The sequence below is a fragment of the Rhinolophus sinicus genome, chromosome 9 (genome assembly GCF_057876585.1).
Source record: "Rhinolophus sinicus isolate RSI-liver-muscle chromosome 9, RSI-T2T, whole genome shotgun sequence".
NCBI lineage: Eukaryota > Metazoa > Chordata > Mammalia > Chiroptera > Rhinolophidae > Rhinolophus > Rhinolophus sinicus.
Genome location: NC_142509.1, coordinates 36,632,483 through 36,654,023, shown reverse-complemented (window position 1 = coordinate 36,654,023; position 21,541 = coordinate 36,632,483). Strand labels below are relative to the sequence as shown.

At 38.5% G+C, this 21,541-nt stretch overlaps 1 protein-coding gene across 2 annotated transcripts; it reads right to left on the bottom strand.

Moving 5' to 3' along the window:
• Window positions 1–2,104: 2,104 nt before the first annotated feature.
• Window positions 2,105–21,531, bottom strand: GTF2H3 (general transcription factor IIH subunit 3). 2 transcript variants are annotated; one of them, XM_019748777.3, is made up of 13 exons: window positions 21,438–21,531; window positions 19,120–19,199; window positions 14,298–14,404; window positions 12,297–12,463; window positions 9,862–9,924; window positions 8,995–9,024; window positions 8,826–8,854; window positions 7,026–7,100; window positions 6,274–6,327; window positions 3,883–3,951; window positions 3,351–3,486; window positions 3,209–3,245; window positions 2,105–3,123 (listed from the first exon to the last, which is right to left on the bottom strand). In XM_019748777.3, the coding sequence occupies exons 1-13, from the start codon at window positions 21,448–21,450 to the stop codon at window positions 3,054–3,056; spliced, it is 930 nt and encodes a 309-aa protein (XP_019604336.1). In that variant the 5' UTR covers window positions 21,451–21,531; the 3' UTR covers window positions 2,105–3,053. The 2 variants fall into 2 exon arrangements, with proteins under 2 accessions (XP_019604336.1, XP_019604337.1); XM_019748778.3 differs by lacking the exon at window positions 21,438–21,531 and adding an exon at window positions 20,856–21,007 and having other exon boundaries at window positions 2,917–3,123.
• Between the last annotated feature and the right edge of the window lie 10 nt (window positions 21,532–21,541).

Genomic DNA, 21,541 nt, shown 5'->3' with positions numbered 1-21,541 from the left:
ACACTGCAAGAGAGAGCCTACATGCACTGGATGCCAAACAAGCGCCTTAAGCAACTTGGTGTTTATGGGGATTTGGGTGAGGGACAAAAAGTGGTTGAGGCTGCACTGCTGTAATTGTTGTTTTTATTATTCTCCCAGTTTTTTGAAGGTTTTGTTTGCTTTTCTTTTGTTTTACTACAGAGCTCTCACCACTACGAAAGCAGATCGGACCAAAGAACACACAAAAGGTTTGGCCAGTATTAGGACAGATGCAAAAGTATCAGAATTCTGCTTGGAAAACATTAGTTTTTCTTATATCAGTAGCGTCAAAGCATCTCAAGCGTTATTATGTTAGGTTATTATTAGGTGACTAAGAGTTCGGGCTCTGAGGTCAGACTGCCTGGCATGGGATTTCGCCTCCTTCCATACTAAGTGCCTTAGGCAAGTAATTCAACCTCTCTAAATTTGAGATTCTTCATCTGTCAAAAGGAGATTAACAGTCCTTCCCAAATAGAATTGGGTGAGACTTAAATGAGGTAACATATCCAATGTGTTTAGACCAATGCCTGGCATGTAGTAAGCATTCAATAATCATTTTGTTGGCTATCAGAGGGGTGGTGTACCAACTAGCTGAGAGCATCCAGGTATGCTCAGCACTATGCCTGACCAACAGCAAACGCCAAATGTTTGCCGTTATTTTTTATGTTCAGTTCTTTTTTCAGTTATACATTCATTGATCAGAAAATTTAACATTCCGAGCATTATCTTTTTCTTACACTCTCTTGCAAAACTGAAAACTGCTGCAGTTGTAACATTAACACTAAACACTGCAAAGTGCTTAAATTTCTTGATGTGTGGAATAAAGCCTAGGAGAACTTGACTAAGAAGGTTGTCAAACAATTTAAGTATTTCTGTTATTTACTAACCATTTCTTAACAAGAGAGTAACCATTTACAGTGAGGGAAACTGGCATGTTGAATTATTTTTAAACCTTACATCAAAATGCTTTTACACTTAGGTCATTTTAAATGTATTATAAATCCTTAATTTCACTGAGTTCTACTTTTTTAGAACTTTACATTCTTACTATGTTGTCATACATTTTAAATAGATATCATTAGTACCATGGTTACCTATATGTATTGGCAAATCGCTTGTCAGACTCAAGATAAAAACATGTTTTCTTAGGGGAATTGAAAACCATCCTTTCATTTACCATATAGCAGATCTGAATCCTGTCAACACTTGCAGATGTGTAACATCCTGCTACAGTGGAAAAAAAAAAATGCACCCAATATTAACAGTGATCTCCAACACTATCAACTTTGGGTGGGCAGTGGGAGAACAATGAAAGTAGATTTTTTATTTTTACCCCTACTTTTGTAATTATTTTCTTCAGAAAGCATGTAATCATTTTCTGTTGTAATCAGAAAAAGAAGTACTTATTAAAAGTAAGCTTTCTTTTCCTGCTTTTAGTTGTATGAAGCTATTTAGACAGCAGTGAAATGAACTAGGGTATTCTAGTGTATTAGTCAAAGGAATTTTCAAAAATAAAAAACGAAAATAATGCAAACAAATATGAAAATTTAAATTATTTTATTATAAAAATTTATATAAAATAAACCATAAACAAGTTAAAAATAAAACTTAGAACTAAGACAGTAGATAAAACATTTCAAATGAAAAATAACAAAAACCTTACCAGCTTGCTTGAAATTATTTGTCTTTTAGACATATACTTTATTTCCTAGACTTAAAATAGTGATTGTCACTATACTTAATTAGGCTATGAAATATTAAATATTATTTTAAAAAGACAGATTCTCAAACTCAAGGATTAACAAGTACTGGCAAAGTGATCACCAAAACCTTTGTATATTTGTTAACAAAATTATAATTCCAGAATACAAAATCTACCCGAAATAATCTAACCAAACACCAAGTTACTTAAATGAGACTAAGCTTTTGAGCTGGTATAAAGAGAAAATTTAAATCTTATTTCCACACAAGCTTGTATACACACGTTGTCAATATGCTTTTAAAAACAAAACAAACCAGCCACCATTCCTGGAAACTCTTCCTACACTACGCTGGAATTTAAAAGGACTTTGAAAAACTTCAAGGCTACATAGAAATATAAGATTTTTATTGTTGAAATCACAAATTACTTTTCTTTTGAACTTACAGAAGTTTTCAGTGTTAAGTCCAAAGCTTCCAGAGAACAGTGCTCCAATAGTAATGCTTTTTTTTCCCTTTTCCTCTGTTAAAAAGGGAAGAATTCTATCTGTGGACAACACTTAATTATAAAGAATCCATTGCCCCCAAGAAGTCCCCCCCAGAACCCAGATATTGACTTTTATAAATGAGCTCTTCACACAACTGTTTTTGAAGAAAAAGTTACGCCAGACTATTGCACTTACTCTCCTTACTCATTTAAAATCAGGTTTTGGTGTGATTCAGTGACAAGCTATTATTATTTGGATATCTTTGTCCAAATATGTACTGACGTCACACAAAAGCATAAATAACTGCTAGTATCTGAACCTAATCTCAATTCATACAAGAAGGAATTTACATGACTATTGTCTAAGTTAACGGTCGATTCAAGTGAGATGTTCCATCTTGAGTGACACCATTACTCCACAAATAGTCACTTTTCTGTGTTCAAATTTCACATGGCCTACATTTCACAGTAAGAACCCAGACTTGGGTAATAGGTTCTAAAGCCTAGAATCAGTCAGGACAGACTGACTTTGACAAAAGATCCTCCCACTAAAAAAAAAGTTAAAAAAAAAAAGTATCACAAATGTGTACTATCTTCCCCCTTTCTGGACAAAAGTTAGTCAGAAAACATCATAGGGTATGTATATTGCATAGAACGATTCTCTCATGTAAATCAGTTCCCCAGAAGTACAGGATGATGTGATTTTTTTTAAGAAATATATTTTGGAAGAAACTTCATTAAAAATTATCTGATCCATATCTGTATTTTTTTCAGAGCCTTCCCAATAAAGACGTCACCATACAATTTCTATAAAGAGTTCTAAAAGATGAGCACAAAATTGTATGTATTATCATGCAGACACTTTCAGTTTCTTTTTCTTGGCCTTCAGCACAGGAGGGAGAGAAATCTTAAAGGCGGTCCTGAAATGACACAGGGAGGAAAACACTCTTTAATGCTCTCAATCTCTGCAGCAGGACCCAGCCACACACCATCACAGGTACTTACTCGCAAGTAGTGCAGATAGGGCTGAAATTGCAGAATACTGAAGAGTAAAGAAAAAAAAAGGAGGGTTTAAAACCGCACGATTGAGATATTTTCTGCCCCACTCCAACACTGATCAAAAACAAAACTCAGTCCATGAACTTACTTGACAAGCACACAGAACAGACATAGCCAATTTCAATAAGATTGCGGTGACAGAAGCAAGCAGCTCGGTAGTCGACATGAATTGGGGGTGGGAGGATTAACTGAGATCTCTGATCTTGATCAGGAAGAAAAACCCACTGCAAAAAAAAAAAAAAGGAAAAAGAAATTTTACTTTAAAAATGGGAAAAAATAACCAGAAATCAGGACATAGATATCAGATATTAGCCAGTAAACACTAAGGAGAATACTAAATTAAGATTTCCTTAAGTCTATGGAGAAATGCTTTTTTAATCATTCAACAATTACTGACCACCTACCTCCATATACCGTCATTGCTCTGTGAAGTCGTACAAAACTCTACATACAGCTTACAGGGTTCAGACTATCTGAAGTCCACCCTTGTCAGCTTTGAGACCCCCAGGTCACCCACTTATTCTTCTCTTCCATTTACTAGCATCATGCTCCCATTCATCCCCCAGGAAATGGGTCTCACTTGACTCAAGGTATTAGGCTCACTGCTGACATTTCCTTACCAGCAAATACTGCAGAAGGGAGGGTATCTGAGGCACCTTCAAGTACAGTCCCCCTGTGATGTCACAAGCCTGCAAGACACACAGAGGGCTCTTTGCCAAACTAGCACTTAGCTTTTCCAGAGCACCGGCAATTCTTCAGGTCTCCAAAGGAGAGAAGATATGACACAGCAAATTAAAAGTGAATGTTTTCCCAGAGTGAGTGAGGACCAGAAACTTCCAGCTACCTTTCAAGATGTTCAAATATCTTACTTTTCCCATCGGCCCATGCAGTTTTACCCTTTCACCTGTAGGGAGACTGCAGTGTAGGCCAGTATATGCCCTTTCTCCTGTTTGTGTGCTACTCATAAGTTTTTATTCTTGCCATGTTTATTCATTTTCATTATATTTTTTAATAACAGCTTCGAGAGATATTTCACATGCCATAAAATTCACCCTTTAAAATAAAAAAGTGGGGCCAGCCAGGTGGCTCAGGTGGTTGGAGCGCTGTGCTCCTAACTCCAAGGTCGCTGGTTCGATTCCCACATGGGCCAGTGAGCTGCGCCCTCTACAGCTAAGATTGTGAACAATGGCTTGACCTGGATTTGGGCTGCTGTGAGCAGCCAGAGGTCAGCGTGGCCTGCCACGGGCTAAGCCGTGTGCTGCTGTGGGCTAAGCTGTGGGCTAAGCCGTGTGCTGCTGTGGGCTACTGTGTGCTGCCAGGAGCAGCTATGAGCAGCTGAACAGTGACCAACTGCCTCAGCTGGGGGAGTGCAAGGCTGATAATACCAGCATGGGCCAGGGAGCTGTGTCCTACACAACTAGACTGAGACAACGGCTTGAATCGTTGTGGGGAAGGGGGAAGGAGGAAGAAGATGGGGAAAAACAAAGTATACAATTCCGTGCTTTTTAGTATATTCAGAGTTGTGCAACTCTCACCAGTATCTAGTTCCAGAACATTCTCATCACCCCAGAAGGAAATGTGTACTCATTAATCAGTCACTCTCCATCCCTCCTTCCCTCAGCCCCAGGCAACCACTAATCTGCTTTCTGTCTCTGGATTTGCATATTCTGGACATTTCATATATGGAGTCATACAATGTAGCCTTTTGTATCTGGCTTCTCTCACTCAGCATCATGTTTTCAAGGTTCATTCCTGATGTAGTGAGTGTCTGCTTCATTTCTTTTTATGACCAAATCATATTCTACTGTATAAACGGACCAATTTGTTTATCCATTCATCTTTTGGTGGATATTTGGGTTGTTTTCACTTTGAGGCTATTATGAATAGTGCAACCATGAATATTTATATACAATTTTTTGTGTAAACATGTTTTCATTTCTCTTGGATACATATTGAAGAATGGAATTGCTGGGTCACATGGTAACTCTATTCAACTTTCTGAGGAAGTTGCAGACTGTTTTTCAAAGTGGCTGTATTATTGCACATTCCCAGCAAACACCAGAACCTTTGAAGCTGGTGTACTTTCTGATTTTATCTCCCTTCCCCACACTTCACCTCCATGAGTAACGTAAACTTAAGGTTTTCTGCAGTTTTGTACTTTCAAATGATCTTTTAGGAAATAATATTTCTTGTGGTCAAAAAAACATTTATCAAAAATTCAGTAATTTCTTCAGTCTTACTTCCTTTCTTTTTTTCCTTTTTGGTTAAAGTAAAATTCAGTTTCATACTTTTGATTAAAATGTAACATCTAATATCACTGTCCAACAGAAATATAACACAAGCAACACATGTAATTTTACGTTTTCTAGCCACATAAAAAAGGAAAAAGAAAAAATTTTAATACCATTTTCATTAACTTAATAGATCCAAAGTATTATCATTTTAACATGTAATTGATACAAAAATCATTAATCAAATATTTTACATTCTGTTTCTCACACCAAGTCTTTGAAATTCAGCGTGTATTTTACACTTACAGCCTATCTTAATTCAGACCGGACTCATTACAAGAGCTCAAAAACCATATGGCTACCATGTAGGACGGCACAGGTCTGGAGTATGACCCATTTTTATAAAATTCCCTGCCTAGTGATTTCTTCTGCCGTCTGTATCTATATACAGAGAGCTATCAGTCTGTTCACCCAATATTAACAAAGGTAATTTTTGGATAATAGGACTTGAAGGCATTTTTTTTAACCCTTTTAAAAAATACTGTTCTGTGTTGCTTGAATTTGCTTTAATGCGTGAAGCTCTCTTACAAAGTCAATCAAGTCATCATGTAAAATATTTAAACATGTGCAGGGACCAGAGGTGTGAGTTCTCTAATCTGCACCATCACTCAGGATAATCCCTAGATATGTGGGAAGACTGGTGAAAAGCATTTAGCAATAGGTAACAGAACACACCATGTTTTTGTAACCACCAACACCAAGCATTTATTTAAAACATACCTGCTGGAGGAGTCCTGAATCAGAGTCTAAAACACAGGCATCGATCAAAATATTCTGAAATGAACATTCCAAAAGTATTATAGGAATAACAACAAAAATAACTACCTTATACTGAGAACCTACTATATGCCGGACTCTATTCTTTCAATGACATATTTAACATACAAAGTAACTCTGCAAGGTAGATGTTTGATTAGCATTTTGCAGCTGAAGCACCCAGGCCTTGGCCGGGCTGGGTCACAGAGCCAAGGGGAGGCAGTGCTGTCACCCTCCCCCGGCCCCGTCTGCCTGTCCCCAAGGTCCATGGTCTTTTCACTACATCATGCTGCCACTTCAAGTGGAGAATATTATACAGAGCTATAGCATTTAGGATAACACTGAAGTTTTAAGAAAGTTTTCTTTTTTTGCCATATCAAAGAAGAAAATCTTTAGTGATAATTCATCTGAACACTTCTGAAAAACCAGAGATTCTTAGCCTGGGTTCCAAGGATGGACTAAATGGGGTCACGTAAATATCATGACATTATATCCGAAACTGTGCATGAGTGCACACCTTTCTGGGGACTCATGAGATTCTCTAGGGGTTCAGGACTTGGAGAAATGACTAGGACAAAATACGGATTCCAGATTCCTGATCCATTCATAAGGCTATTTAGTCAGAATACTTCTCTAAGTAGGTCATTAAAAAAAAAATGAGATTCATTCCTTCATTATGAAACAAATATTCTTTAAAAGGAAAGCTCTCCACTCACCTGTTTCTGTGCTGCGAAGATGACATTCATGAAATTCATGTACTGCAGTGCACTGTCTTCTGCGGCCTTGATCACCTAAGAATCACATCCAAGGTGAACACCCTGCAGAAACAGCCTAGGACTCACTCAAACGACCTCACGACAGACTGCAAACTGCAACCGACACTATTTTTCTAACTTGTCTGCTAGTTATCATCAATAAATACCTAAAAGTGTAAAGATGACTGGAAAAATGTCCCCCAAAGCCCAGCACTCGAGAGATAATCTTTGTTAATAATTTCTAGAGAACACCTATGTGGGCGTGTATATATGTACACTCACACCCAACACACACACACACAGGATGAGCCTATTTAGTGCTCTGCAACCTGCTTTTTCAGTCCACGATACCTGGGAGGAAAAATCTTATGTCAATGAATTTGGATTTTTGTTGCCCTTTGTGCTGATTTCATAGATTTCCACTATTTACCCAATTATCCAGAGGACATCATCTATGAGAGGACATTTCAGCAACTTCCAATCCTCAGTTTTGGACAATACTCTGATGAACACAATCATACCCTTAACTCTCTGATTAGCTCCTAAAATAATCAGTGAGCTTCCCAAAGTGTACGCACATTTCATCCTGATACAGATTACCCAGCTGTACCAATGTATCCTCAGAAAAGCTGTACCACTTTATCCTCCCATCACAGATGCAAGAGAATTACCAACCCTGAACGTTTGCCATCAACCCTGGGATGCCAGGTTTTTGTTTGTGCTGAGCAAGAGGCAAACAATGGAAATGAATGTATTTCCCAATGTTAACCAATCATTTGCATTGCTTCTCTTGCAGATTGCTCGTTTCTACCTGTTTCTTTAGCATAACCCTGACTTTTAAAAATTAATTTATAAGAGCTCTTTTTTACTTTAGAAATACTATATTAATCCTCTGCCAGATAGCTAGGCTGAAAATACTTTTTCCTAATAGTTTTGTTCTGTCCTTGTTTTTTGGGGGGAGGGTTATTTATTTATTTGAGACCTTACGTTTTCTTTTAAAGCTTCACATCATGGTTTCGAAGTTTCACATCAAGGTACTCACCAACCCAATATTATAAACAGATGTTTTCTTCTAGTTCTTTTATAATTTGAATTTTTACACTGAAATATTTGATCTTTGGTCAAATGTATCTAGGTGTAAGCAGTGAGATAGGTATCTAGCTTTATTTTCCCCCCGATGACTGACCAATTGGCCCAACACGTTTTGTTGAATAATCCACTTTCTTCCCACTAATTTGAAGTGCTTCCTTATCACAAGCCAAACTTCCCCATGTGCCTGGTTTTATTTCTGGACCCCAGGCTTCCATTTTCTGTTTGCCACCTACCAGGCCAAAATCACACTCTTACCGTACTTCAGAATGTGTTTTAATGCCTAAGGAGTCAGTTCCTACTTTATTCTCTTTCAGAAAGCTCCTGGCTACTCTCATTAACTTATTTTTCCAGATAAACTGTTGAATTTCTTAAATCCCCCCACTCTGCTAGAAAAAAAGGGTCTCAATGTTCTGAGTTTGCACTGAATTTACAGTTTAATTTTGGAAAAATTGACATCTGAGAATAAAATACGGCTCTCCATTTATTCAATTCTTTAAGTCTCTCAGAATTTTCATTTTTCAACATAATCAGTTTTACACATTGCTTGTTAACTAATTCTGGATATTTAATATTTATTGCTTCTATTATAAATGGGTCTTATTTCCCATTATGTTTTCTAATTGACGACAGTTGGCATATTACATAGTATTGATTTTTTTTCAATCTTACCAAAATCCTTGACTTCATTTCCTGATTATCTACAAAGAGATCAAAACAGATTATAATTTAACTGTATCTTATTTAGCATAATACACGGTTTTCTAACCAATGTTAAACAGTCCACCAAGTTACAGCAGTAAAATCAGGATTCATCTCATAGAAAAACGCGGGCTCCTACCTTTAACCTCCTTGTTCATTCTATGAATGTCTTATTTTCTTGGCATTAAGGAATTTAAAAATATTATTTACTTTCATAAATATTCGTAGTGAACAGTAAAATAACCTCAAATTTTAGATAAATAAACCCAGTATCCACTAGCCAAAAAAAAAGAAATGCTCCATTTACCATGATAAACACAAAATAAAAGACTGGGGGTTTCTAACAGGTAATTGTAATAAACTGGGCTTTGTAACCTGACCAACATATCTTTGTCCCAGAAAACTAAAATTACCAAGATCATCTCACATCCTAGATTTGAATACTGGGACCACAAGCAACAGTAAGTCAATCAAGTGAGATAATGAACTTGAGCGTCCCACACAGATGACCAGGCACCATCGAAGTCTAGAACAGAGGTATCAGTCAATACCGTCCAAAACAATCAGATTACCTACGACCGGGAGGAGACCACAAACACAGGAACATTAAAAAGCTTAGAAAGGTGCTGTGCACGCTACACTAAGTGCAAAATAACCCGCTGGCTTGTAGACAAAGCCACTCGTTTAGTAAGCATCAGAGTCAGTAAATAAATGGCTTTTATCATCAAACACGGCTCCCAACTCCAGGGAGATGGAAGACAAAAACCAACTCCCCAGTCTGTCTAAATAAGAAACAAGGAAACATCCTGAAGAATTGTGAGCAGAAGGACATACTGGAGAAACCAGAGTTTTCCCATCATTCCCATTTCAGCTTGTCTTACAAATATTTCAAAGCCAGCACTTCAGAATGCTCATGTCTTCCGTTAATACGGGCACAAGGTTCTAAAAAAATACCACGTGATGTTTATCCCAGAAGACACCTGAATGACTGAAACACCAAGGATACAGCAAAGAGCTTTGGCCAGGGATCCTGCCAGCAGAGTTTCTGTATGTTGACCCTTTATGTCACCTATAAAAAATAATTTAAAAAAATTATTTTTAGATATTTTCTTGGACAAAAAACCATTTTCAAACCAAAGCATTCTTCATGAAGGGAACCAGACATTGTCAAACTGGGTTTTAAAATAGCATAATTCTTCAATAAGCAATTTTTAAACATTTTCTCAATTTAAAATATCCTGGTGGTCAGGGGCTGGGGGGGAGGGGATGGGGATTTGTTTAATAGGCACAAAGCTTCAGTTTGGGATGATGGAAACGTTCTGGAGATGGACAGTGGTGCTGTTGGTACAATAATGTGAATATACTTAATGCCATTGTGCTGTACACTTAAAAATGGTTAAAATGGTCAATTTTATGTTACATGTATTTTACAATAAAAACCAAATAATAAAAAAATGTCCTGGCCAACGTGACTTGTATTCATCTTTTGTTACCGGTATACATTGAGTATTACGATTTTAATAGTTTTCTCCTTTCTTGAAAAAAATAAATAAATCTTGGCATAGTTCGGAACAGCTCAGGTTTATCCATGATCGAAGTAGTAAAAAAGGTCTCGTGTAACTGTCGGCAGATGGGAAGCTGGCCCCGGCCAGGGCCTGCGCCTCCCTGCCCTCCTTTTCCCTCCTCCTCCTCCCGCTGGTTCCGCTTGGAGCCGCCCAGCCAGTGCAAGGACTGGAGAAACTCCTCTGGCTGTGGCAAGCAGACTAAGTCTGCAACTTGTTTGGAGCCCTGGGTGAAAAAGTCACTCTAAAGAAAAGCAAAACTGTAAACCTGCAGCTTGAGGATGGGGAGTCCAGACAGACACCCTGCAGAATAGGGCCTGCAGCTGGTCCAGAAGCACTGACTCCTACTCACGCCGCCGCCACCACCACCACCACCACCACCACCAGGAAAGGTTGAACCCTATACTGAGAAGCTGGATCTCTACCCTGGAGGCCAGAGGTTCTCAAAATGTGATTCTGGAACCAGCTGTAGGAGCATCACCTGGGAACTTAATAGAAATACACATTCTTGGGACCACCCTAGACCCAGTGAATCAATCACTGGGGCCCAGCATTTTGTTTTAACAAGCCCTCCAGGTGATTTTTAACAGCGCTATAGGGGTGTCATTTACAGATCATACAATTCATTCCTTTCAAGTCCACGACTCAGTGATTTTAAGTAAATTTACAGAACTGTAACCATAACCCCGATCCAATTTTAGAACATTTCCCTCACGCCAAAGACCACGTGAGCCCATTCCCAGTCTTTCCCTGCTCCCCACAACAGCCCCGGGAAACCACTATGGTACTTTCTGTCTCTGTACAGCTGCCATTCTCCTCCAGGTGATTCTGACACAGGCTACAGTTAAAAAAACTCCACTGCAGGCAACAGGGAACCAGTAAAGGCCTTGAACCAGAGAACAGCAGTTCTAATTTTTAGCAGAACCACTTTAGAGGCTGAGTGGACAGACTGAATGGGGAACAGGCATCATTCAGAAGCTGTGGCAACGATCTCAAGCACTGGCTCTTAACCTGAGCAACTGTGCCCTATAGGAGACATTTGGCAATGTCTAAAGACATATTTGGTTGTCACAACTAGGAAATGTCACGGCATCTAGTGGGGCGAGGCCAGGGATGCTGCAATGCACAGGACAGTCCCCACAACACAGAATCATCCAGCCCAAAATGTCAGTAGTGCCAAGGGTGAGGTAGATGACAGACAATAGGGGGTCAGACTTTGGAGGAACTGCTGAAACTAAACAAACAGGATTTCATAGCTGATTAGATGTTGGATGTGAGGAGAAGAAAGGGGTCAAAACGGAAAGCTCTGAATTTGGAAAAGTGGGTGAACGCAGGTGACAGAAATAAGGAGTGGAGCTGCTGGTATAACTGAGGGGACAAGGTAATGAAACTAGTCTGGACATGATAATGACACTGAGGGACCCTCCAGTGGAGGCATCTGCAGCTTGGAAAAAAGGCTGAATTACACACAAAGATTAGGAAGTATTCATACACAAATGATAATTAAAGACAAGAGCGGACGAGGACACACAGAGGGAAAAAAATAACATGCAAAATAAAAATGTATTTTAAGGGACAAGAAGGAAAAGTCAGAAACAGAAAAAAGAATGGTCCAAAAAGAGGAAAACCAGGTCAACAGGATATCCTTTGCAGCCAAAGAGTGTGTTTTAAAAATCAGAGGCTGGTGAATAGTGTCAAATGCTGTCGCTACCAGGCAAATCATGCATAGACTTTGACGGAAACAATTTTTAAAAAGAAGAGAAGCAAGTAGATAGTAGCAAGAACCTCAGGTCTTTGGACTTAAAGCTTCAGGACCTCCACATTCAACTCCATTTGTAAAATAACAAAATAACAATAATGGGAGAAAAAAAGCTGTTACTCTTGGTCATGAGGTCTTTAATCTCTTCAACAATGACTTCATTTGCTGCCGTTAACAACTCATATTTTCCGTCTTTACTTCCGGAGGGATTAAATTCAGAAGGAGGGTTTCCAGGGTCCCCAAAGAGGTCTCCAAGTCTGCCATTCTTTCCAGGATATAAGAATCGACTGAAATAGTGGGGAAAGAAGAAAAAAACTAGTTACACCAGGACTCAGTGTCCTCACTAAACATCAAAATGAAATTCAGCAGAGAAAATAAAACCCACACCAATTCTGGACTCATAAGATTCAATAATAAATTTCATTTTGTTTCCCCCCCTTTTTTCTATCTCCCTCCACCCCCACTCCGATTCAAGCCGTTATCTCTGTCTAGTTGTGTAGGACGCAGCTCCCTGGCCCACGCTGGTATTATGAGCCTTGCGCTATCCCCGGATGAGGCAGTCCATCGCCGGTGGTCGGTCGGCTGCTCACAGCAGCTCACGGCAGCTCTTGCCAGCCACCGGCCACTCATGGGCGGCACACAGCAGCCCATGGCGGCAAACAGCAGCCCATGGCAACCTCCGGCTGCTCTCAGCAGCCCAACTCCAGGGAGAGTCGTTGTTCACAATCTTAGCAGTAGAGGGCACAGCTCACTGGCCCATGTGGGAATCAAACCAGTGACCTCGGCGTTAAGAGCACGACACTCCAACCACCTGAGGCACCAGGCCAGCCCAATAAATTTCATTGTTGAAAAATGTGTAAAATAGGCAAATTGGCAAACATGAGTCAACCACCACTGAACGTTTTAATGATTCTAGTGTTTTCTGAAAAACTGAGAGGAACTAGAGAGGATATTGGGTTATAGGCTCTTAAAATGCTCCAAGGGGGTTGTCACTCTACTTTCTCAGATGACAACTGGAAGAGATTCATACCAAATTCTAACTTGCTACTAGTTGATTACTTGAGGTAAATTTTCTTCCCCAGTAATAGAAATCTGGTCTCTGAAAAGATTCCCCTGGTGTTTCATGAATTTACAGTAATCATCTAAAACACATTTGTGATTTTTCTAAAAAAAAAAAAAAAAAAAGCTTTGTTAGAGCTTTTATCACTATCTTAATCAAATCAGCACCATCTTTTCCATTCAATTCTGTGAAAAACATATGGCGATGACAGAAATAGGAACACTTTCTTGGTGGCCCAAGGGCTCTCTCGACACATCAAAGGGAAGTGGCTCTAAGAACCAAGAAACTCTGAGAACTATCCACGAACTTCATATGAAATATGTTGCTACATGAGAGTCATTTCTATTGTGATGGACATTTAGTTAAGACAAAGCTATATCTTACCTATGGATTAGATTCTAGAGTCAGTGTATAACGTGACACATAAATATGGCCAAAAGGATTCAGGAAAATCTTTACGGTACACATGGCCATATATGCTCTTCAGCTGCAGATCCAGTCACCTTCCAGCTAACTCAGCTGGTTTTCACACCAGCGTTAGAAAAGGTTACAGTTTCTTCAGCTGGACACCAGATAGAATATTTGGCTTGGGTTGAGGAGACAATACTATAAGAAAACTCCTTATTTCTAAATACTAAAATCACACACAGAGCAGTGAAATAGTCACACCATGAGAGGTACACAGGAGCCAAGAGGGCCTAAGGGAGAGCAGAATCACACCTCCCATCTCACCTGCCCCCTGGGGAAGACCCATGGGTACAGCAGTGATGGGAGCTGCCCACCCAATGTAGTAACTGTCTGCTTTGACCAGAATACACAGTTGAAACTATATAACAATTTAAATGTGCCCATGATGCAACTCTACTAGATACCAGCTAAGGAGGTTTTCAACATTCACACCTACCAAGGTTTACATGTACTAATTCTCGACACTGAGTATTGTTCACTGGTACAGAAAAAAATGTTTCTGCAACACGGGGTAGGAATAGTACATGCTAGCTGACATAAAAATCTCAGAAATGTTCAGCATCAACTAGGTAGAGTGATCATAATGGTCATACCTTTCTTGAATGTGACTTGCTATCACAGCAAGTTTGTTGGAACGATTCATGAATAAGTGAGAATTTCCCAGCACCATCACTGCATCTATGCATTTTGATAAAGTAAACTATTGAAAAACAGAAGACATTAGAAAGGTAAATTAGCCATCCAAATAACTACATCAGGTCTTGAAATGATTAAGATTTCATTTAAATTTTAGACAATTGTTCACTGGTATAAAATTGCTCAGGAGCTCCTTCCTCCAAAGCCATAAGCCAAAACACTTGAAAACTACATAGTTTTCTAATTTTACTTATATGAGATCATGTCGACATCAGTACAATATTCCACAAATACTTTCTGCATGCCACTTATGAATAGCAAACATGTTATATCTTCTGTAATAAAATTACAAGCCAACTATTGCTACACATGGAGTACACAATTAATACACAGGGATTAAACTGGTAATTTGTAAAAGCTTTCAGCTCATCCATTCACTAAGTATGCCGAGCCCCTGTGGTGTGTTACATCCCTTCTTGCATGAAGGTTTCACTCTCACAAGTACTAATATTACTAAAAAACACAGGTGGGTATTTCTATAATCCTGGAATAAGGCAAGTTTCTCTTAAAGAAAAGAATATGTCAGACAGAAAATAAAATGCTGATAAATCTCACTTTATTAAAAAAAAGAGTAAAACAAACCTATTAAAATTTCTATGTGGCAAAAAAAAATGACTATAAACAAAAGTGAAAGACAAACTACAAACTAGAAAAAAGTAATTGCAACATACGACAGGAAATGGGTTTTCCTATTAATATAAAGAGTGTCCACATACCATAAAAAAAAAAAAAAAAAGAAAAGAAAAAAAAGAAGAACATCTAAAGAGAAAAATGGGCAATGCCCTAGGGGAGAGATACAATGGGCCATCGAATATACTAAAAGTAAATTGAGACAACATTTTTTGGTATATCATATTGGTAAAAGATAAAAACATGGAAAGAGAGCATCTTGTGTACCAAAAAAAAAAAAAAAAAAAAAAAGGAATTCTCATATACCACTAATGAGAGTTCAAAGTAAGAACACTTTCTGGAGAGTAATAAGGTAATATGCAGTGATGTACTAGTCTAGCCATACAATGGAATGCTATTCAGAAATAAGGAATTGAACTCCTGATTCACGTAACAATATGGACAAATCTCAAAATAATTATGCTGAGTAAAGAAACCAGACCAAAACCCCACTACATTCTGTTTGATTCTATTTATATAAATATCTAGAAAACGCAACCTAATCTAGTGACAAAAAGCAGATCAGTGGTTGCCTGAGGATGGGGATAGGCAGTGAGAGAGGTGCGTGGGATAAATGACAAAGGAACATAAAGAAACTTTTGGGGGTGGATCTATATGTTCATTATTCTGACTGTAGCGATAATTTCATGAATGTATATACATATGTGAAAACATATCAAATTGAATACTTTAAATATGTACAGTTCATTGTATGTCAATTATATCTCAATAAAACTGTTTTAAAAAAATACACCATTAAGAAAATGAAAAGACAAGCCACAAAGTCATAGTCCTAGAGAAAATATTTGTAAATCATTAATTTGATAAAGGACTTGTGTCCAGAATATAAATAATTCTCACAACTCAATAATAAGAAAATAAACAGCCCAGTTTAAAGATTGGACGTAACATTTGAATACACATTTCACCAAAGTAATGATGGCTAATAAGCATATGAAAAAAGAAGACTCAACATTGTTAGTCGTTAAGGAAACTTGCAAATTAAAACCACAACAATATATTACTATCTACTCACTAGAAGAGTATAATAAAAAAGACAGGCAAGTGTTGACAAGGATGTGAAGAAACTGGAACTCTCATATACCACTGATGGGAATGGAAAATGGTATACCCACTTTCAGAAAGTTTTGTCGCATCTTGAAAAGTTAAATCTAAACTTACTATGTGACCCAGCAATTCAACTCATAGGCATCTATCTTCTCAAGAGAAATGCAAACACATGTCCACACAGACTTATTTATGAATTGTCATTATTATTCATGATAGTCAAAAAGTGGAAACAATCCAAATGTCCATGGCTAAATAAAGCAAGACGTACGACATATATCCGTACAATAAAATACTGCAGTAACAAAAAGGAACCCCCAATACAGGTTACAACATGGATGCACTTCAAAAATATTACACTCGGTGAAAAAAGCCAAAATCAAAAGACTACATATTACCAAAATTCATCCAATATGAAAAAAAAATCATTCAAATACTTTAATAACGATTTTAAAAATTTAATTTGTAGCTTAAAACCTCCCCAGAAAGCAAAAACAATATCCAGGCCCAGACTATTTCAATGGTGAATTGTACCAAGCATTTAAATAAGAACTGACACCCATTCTATATAATCTCTTCCACAAAAACAGAAGCGAATACTTCCCAATTAATTTTATGAAGCCACTATCACTCTTATGCCACAATCAGTCAAAGACAGTACAAAAAAGAAAAAGGAAAGGAAACAGACCAATATTTCTCATGAACATAGATACAAAAATACAAAAATCCTGAACAATGTATTAGCAAATTGAACCCAAGTAGGATTTATTGTGGAAATGCAAGGCTGGTTCAAGATCTGAAAATCAATCAATGTTATCCATCATATTGACAGGCTAAAGAAGAGAAATCACTATTTGATGCAGAAAGAGCATTTGACAAAATTTAACATCCATTCATGACAAAAATCTCTAAGCAACCCAGGAAGAGAACTTCCTCAACGAATAAAGAGCATCTACAAAAAAATCTACAGTTAACATCATACTTACCATGTTTCCCCAAAAATAAGACCTAGCTGGACCATCAGCTCTAATGTGCCTTTTGGAGCAAAAATTAATATAAGACCCAGTATTATATTACATTATATTACTTATATTATATTATATTAAATTATATTATATTACATTATACCCGGTCTATGTTACATAAGACCCAGTATTATATTATATTATATTATATTATATTATATTATATTATATTATATTATATTATATTATATTATGTAAGACCCGGTCTTATAGTAAAATAAGACTGGGTCTTATATTAATTTTTGCTCCAAAAGATGTATTAGAGCTGACTGTCCAGCTAGGTCTTATTTTCAGGGAAACATGGTAATGGTGAAAGACTGAATGCTTTTCCCCCAATATCAGGAACAAGGTGAGGATGTCCACTGTCACCATTCTTATTGAACACAGTACTCACAGATGTAACCAGTACAATAAAGCAAGAGAAGGAAATAAAAGGTATATGCATTGGAAAGAAAAAAATAAAATTGTGCCTATGTGCAGATAACATGAATGTCTAGTCTATATAGAAAATCCCAAGGAAGCTACAAAAATACTGCTAGGACTAATAAGTGAGTTCAGCAAGGTCTCAGGATACAGGATCGACACGCAAAAATCAATCACATTTCTATATACTAGTATTAAATATGTGGAAACCAAATTAAAAACACAATACCCATTTACAATTACTAAAAGAAAGAATATTTAGGCATAAATCTACATAACATGTAGAGGACTTATCTGATGGAAACTATAAATCACTGATGAAAGAAATCAAAGATCTAAATAAACGGAGAGGTGCTTTACTTGTGGATGGAAGACTTAGCACAGTAAAGCTGTCAATTCCCCTCAAAGTGATATACAGGTTGAATACAATTCTTATCAAAATCCCAGCAAAATCTGTTTGCAGACACGGACCAGCTCATTCTAAAATGTATGCAGAAAGCTGAAGGAACTAGGATAGTTAAAAACAACTTTGAAAAAGACGAATAAAGTGGGAGGAATCAGCCTACCGAAGTTCAAAACTGATTACGCAGCTACAGTAACCAGCACTGAGTGGTCCCGGTTGAGGGAAAGACACACAGATCAATGGTACAGACAGCGTCCCCAGAAATAAACGCACACGTGTGTGTCCAACTGATTTTTGACGAAGCTGCAAAAGCAATTCAGTGGAGAAAGGGTAATCTTCCCAAATGGTGCTATAGAAATTAGACATCCATCGGCAAGAAAAACAAGCCTCAACCTAAACCTCACAGCTTATTAAAAAAATTAACTCAAAGTGGATTATAGATTTAAATGTAAAACTTTTCACAGAAGACGTAAGTGAACTAGAGACCGGGGACTATAAAAACAGCAATTATAAAGGAAACACAAAGGAGCTCCTGTGTGTGATGGAACAGGTCTGGATCTTGACTGGTGGTGGTTACACAAACTTGTACATGCGATAAGGCTGCACAGAACTACACAGCCACAAACTAGTGGATGTAAAACTGTTGCGATCTGAATACGGTCTGAAGAGTGTACTGATGTCAATTTCCTGGTTTCACTACTGTACTAGTTATGTAAGATGCTGCCATTGGGGGAAGCTGGAGTAGGTCACATAGGATCTCTCTGTACCATTTTGTATCATTTCCTGTGAGTCTGTAATTATTTCAAAATAAAATATTTCAAAATAGAAAGTTTCTTTTTAGAGACCATATATTGCAAGGAATCATTCTGAAATGCCCACAAAAGGCAATACAGAGACAGAAGTGGTTGCCTGCAACAGGTGGTGCAAGCAGCGACTGACTATAAATAGGCATGAGGGAACTTTTTGGGGAGATAAAAATGTTCCAAAACAGAATTGTGGTGATGGTTACACAACTAATTGCACATTATGATGGTATGCAAATTATACCTTACTAAAGCTGTTTTTAAAAAATCAATATAAACACATACTGTTTTACCAGAATCATCCAAAAGCCTCCTCCAGCAAGCTTACCTGAGATTGCTTTAACGCTTGCTTTCCCCACCAAATTGGGTTGGTATCAACGATGATAACGAGAAGATTCAACTCATCTTCTGAAAATATTAAGAAAAATAAAAAGTATTAGCCTCGTGGATCAAAGCTGACATTCCCAATCAGTAAATTAAATCCAGAGCAAGCACCACTACAAGCCTTTACATGTTTCTAATCCTACAAGCACAAGATTAACAAAAGGCAAAGTTATTTTAAAGATTTAAAGCTCTGGGGGTCCTTAGCAAGCTCTTGCCTGCTTTTTGTACCACTGCATCTTTCATCACTAGAAGGTAAGCTCTGTGAAGAGGGATTTTTTTGTCTATTTTGTCACTGCTTATCCCCTATTCCTAGAATATAGCCTAGCCATAAGAGGATGCTGAATAAATATCTATTAAATGGACCCAAAGATATTTGCCTGGTCAACAATAGAAGACACTGAGTAACCAGTAGTAAGAACCACTAGTAGTAGAATTTCCAGCAGAGAGGTGGGAGGCTAAAGGGAATACAGGAATCGATTTGGCCCCGAATCCATCAAATGACCTAGCAGCAAGGCCAGCTATGATTAGGAATCAATTTTTAAAGAAAACCAAAGAGGGAAAACCAATTCCTACGTAAAGACTATTTTACTGTGAAAGGAATTAGGCTGCTCTCCAAACACAGCTATAACTAAACAGGCTAACTTAACACGTTAATTCACTCAACACACTAAGTATCGGTGTTAGGTGTTGCACATACTGTGTCCACGCCTTCAAGGAGCCTACACTCTTATTGAGGTAACACACATACAAACCCAGAAGCACATACTGTTATGAAAAACCCAGGATCCTAACCCTGGGATGAAAGAACACATGCAAATCCCCCAACAAAGGGCCTCGCACAGAAGCAGCACTTAAAGACTGTGTCTCCCACAGGCCCTCACTCCCCTACCCATAAGTCCTTAAGCCTTTGGTCTTATTCCCCATCAGGCCCCACCCCACAATTCTCGGCCATCCATTCCTTGCTACTATTAAGAAGCCTGATGATTTCACTGATATGTGGTATATAAACCAAAAACAACAAAAGAACAAGACAAACAAATGAGAAACAAAAACTCATAGACACAGACAATAGTTTAGTGGTTACCAGAGGGTAAGGGGGGAGGCGGGTGGGGGTGGGAGATGAGGGTAAAGGGGATCAAATATACGGTGATGGAAGGAGAACTGACTCTGGGTGGTGAACACACAATGGGATTTATAGATGATGTAATACAGAATTGTACACCTGAAATCTACGTAACTTTACTAACAACTGTCACCCCAATAAACTTTAATTTTAAAAAAAAGGGAAAAAAACCAGAAGCCTGATGAAAGAACGAGAGGTGTGTGTCCATGCACATGCAATGCCCCGTGAATGTCCTTCTTTGGTTCTCTGCCTCCTCATTGGTAGACGGGGCCTTGCCAGGTCTGCCTCCCTCACAGGGTTGTGGTGTGGATTAAAACAGATAAAGAAAGCGTGGACAATTACAGCCTCCAAATAGAGCTATTTCTATTCCTGTTTCCCACAGTCCATTTTCCATAGAGCAGCCAAATCTTTACAATTTTATGTTAGATCATAACACTTCCCTGTTAAAAACCCTAAAAAGGCTTCGTATTCCACTGACAAGTAAAGCTCAAGCTCTTTATCATGGCCCACAAGGGCTCTGCACCTGGCTACCCGCTGATCTTATCCCTCTAGCTCACCTTGCTCGGCCATCCTGGCCTCTTTTTTCTTCCTTTAAGACATCAGGCTCTATAACTGGTGGGATAATGTATGAATGAAAGTCTCTCCACCTCCCTCCTTCCCCAGGTTCCCCTTTTCTGTCTTCTCCTTGTAAAGTAGTGGCTCAACTTGCCAGGGGTCTTTGCAGTCACATGGCTCAGTTTCAATACCACTGGTCTCCCCTGGACAACTATCGAAAGCAGCTCCTCCTCAATCAACTCTGAATCTACCACATCATTCCACCATATTGTTTTCATAGCTCTTTGTTCCCCTTCGAAATTTTTACTTATTTGCCTATTGTCTGTCTCACGCACTAGACTGCAACCTCCACGGGGGCCTGTCGGGTCCTCTGCTGTACTCCCCAGCACACACAACCAATAACGCCTGGCACAAAGGAGGTGACCCAAAAATATTTACTGAACGAATGAATGAATACATTCGTTACTCCTCTAAAGACCAAACAGGTTACATCCAACCCAAAACATATACTCCATATGGCCGGGCCTGGCCGGGCCTAGTTGGTCCAGCCCCGGGGTACGGGTCCCACCCGGCGCGGCCCTCACCGTCTGACACCATGGCTGCCCGGGTTCCTCAGCGCAGGGCTAGCAGCAATCAGAAGAGCATCCCGGATGTGGCGCGCTCCGACTTCCGGCGCTGTCGAATGACG

Bases quoted from the DNA above. Each gene is read 5' to 3' on its own strand.
- GTF2H3 (XM_019748777.3), bottom strand. The intron at 9,025-9,861 runs GTATCCTTGGTG...CAAGAAAATAAG, and splicing joins CCTGGCCAAAGCTCTTTGCT to ACATTCATAGAATGAACAAG. The intron at 7,101-8,825 runs GTAAGATTGAAA...TGTGATTCTTAG, and splicing joins AAATGAAGTCAAGGATTTTG to GTGATCAAGGCCGCAGAAGA.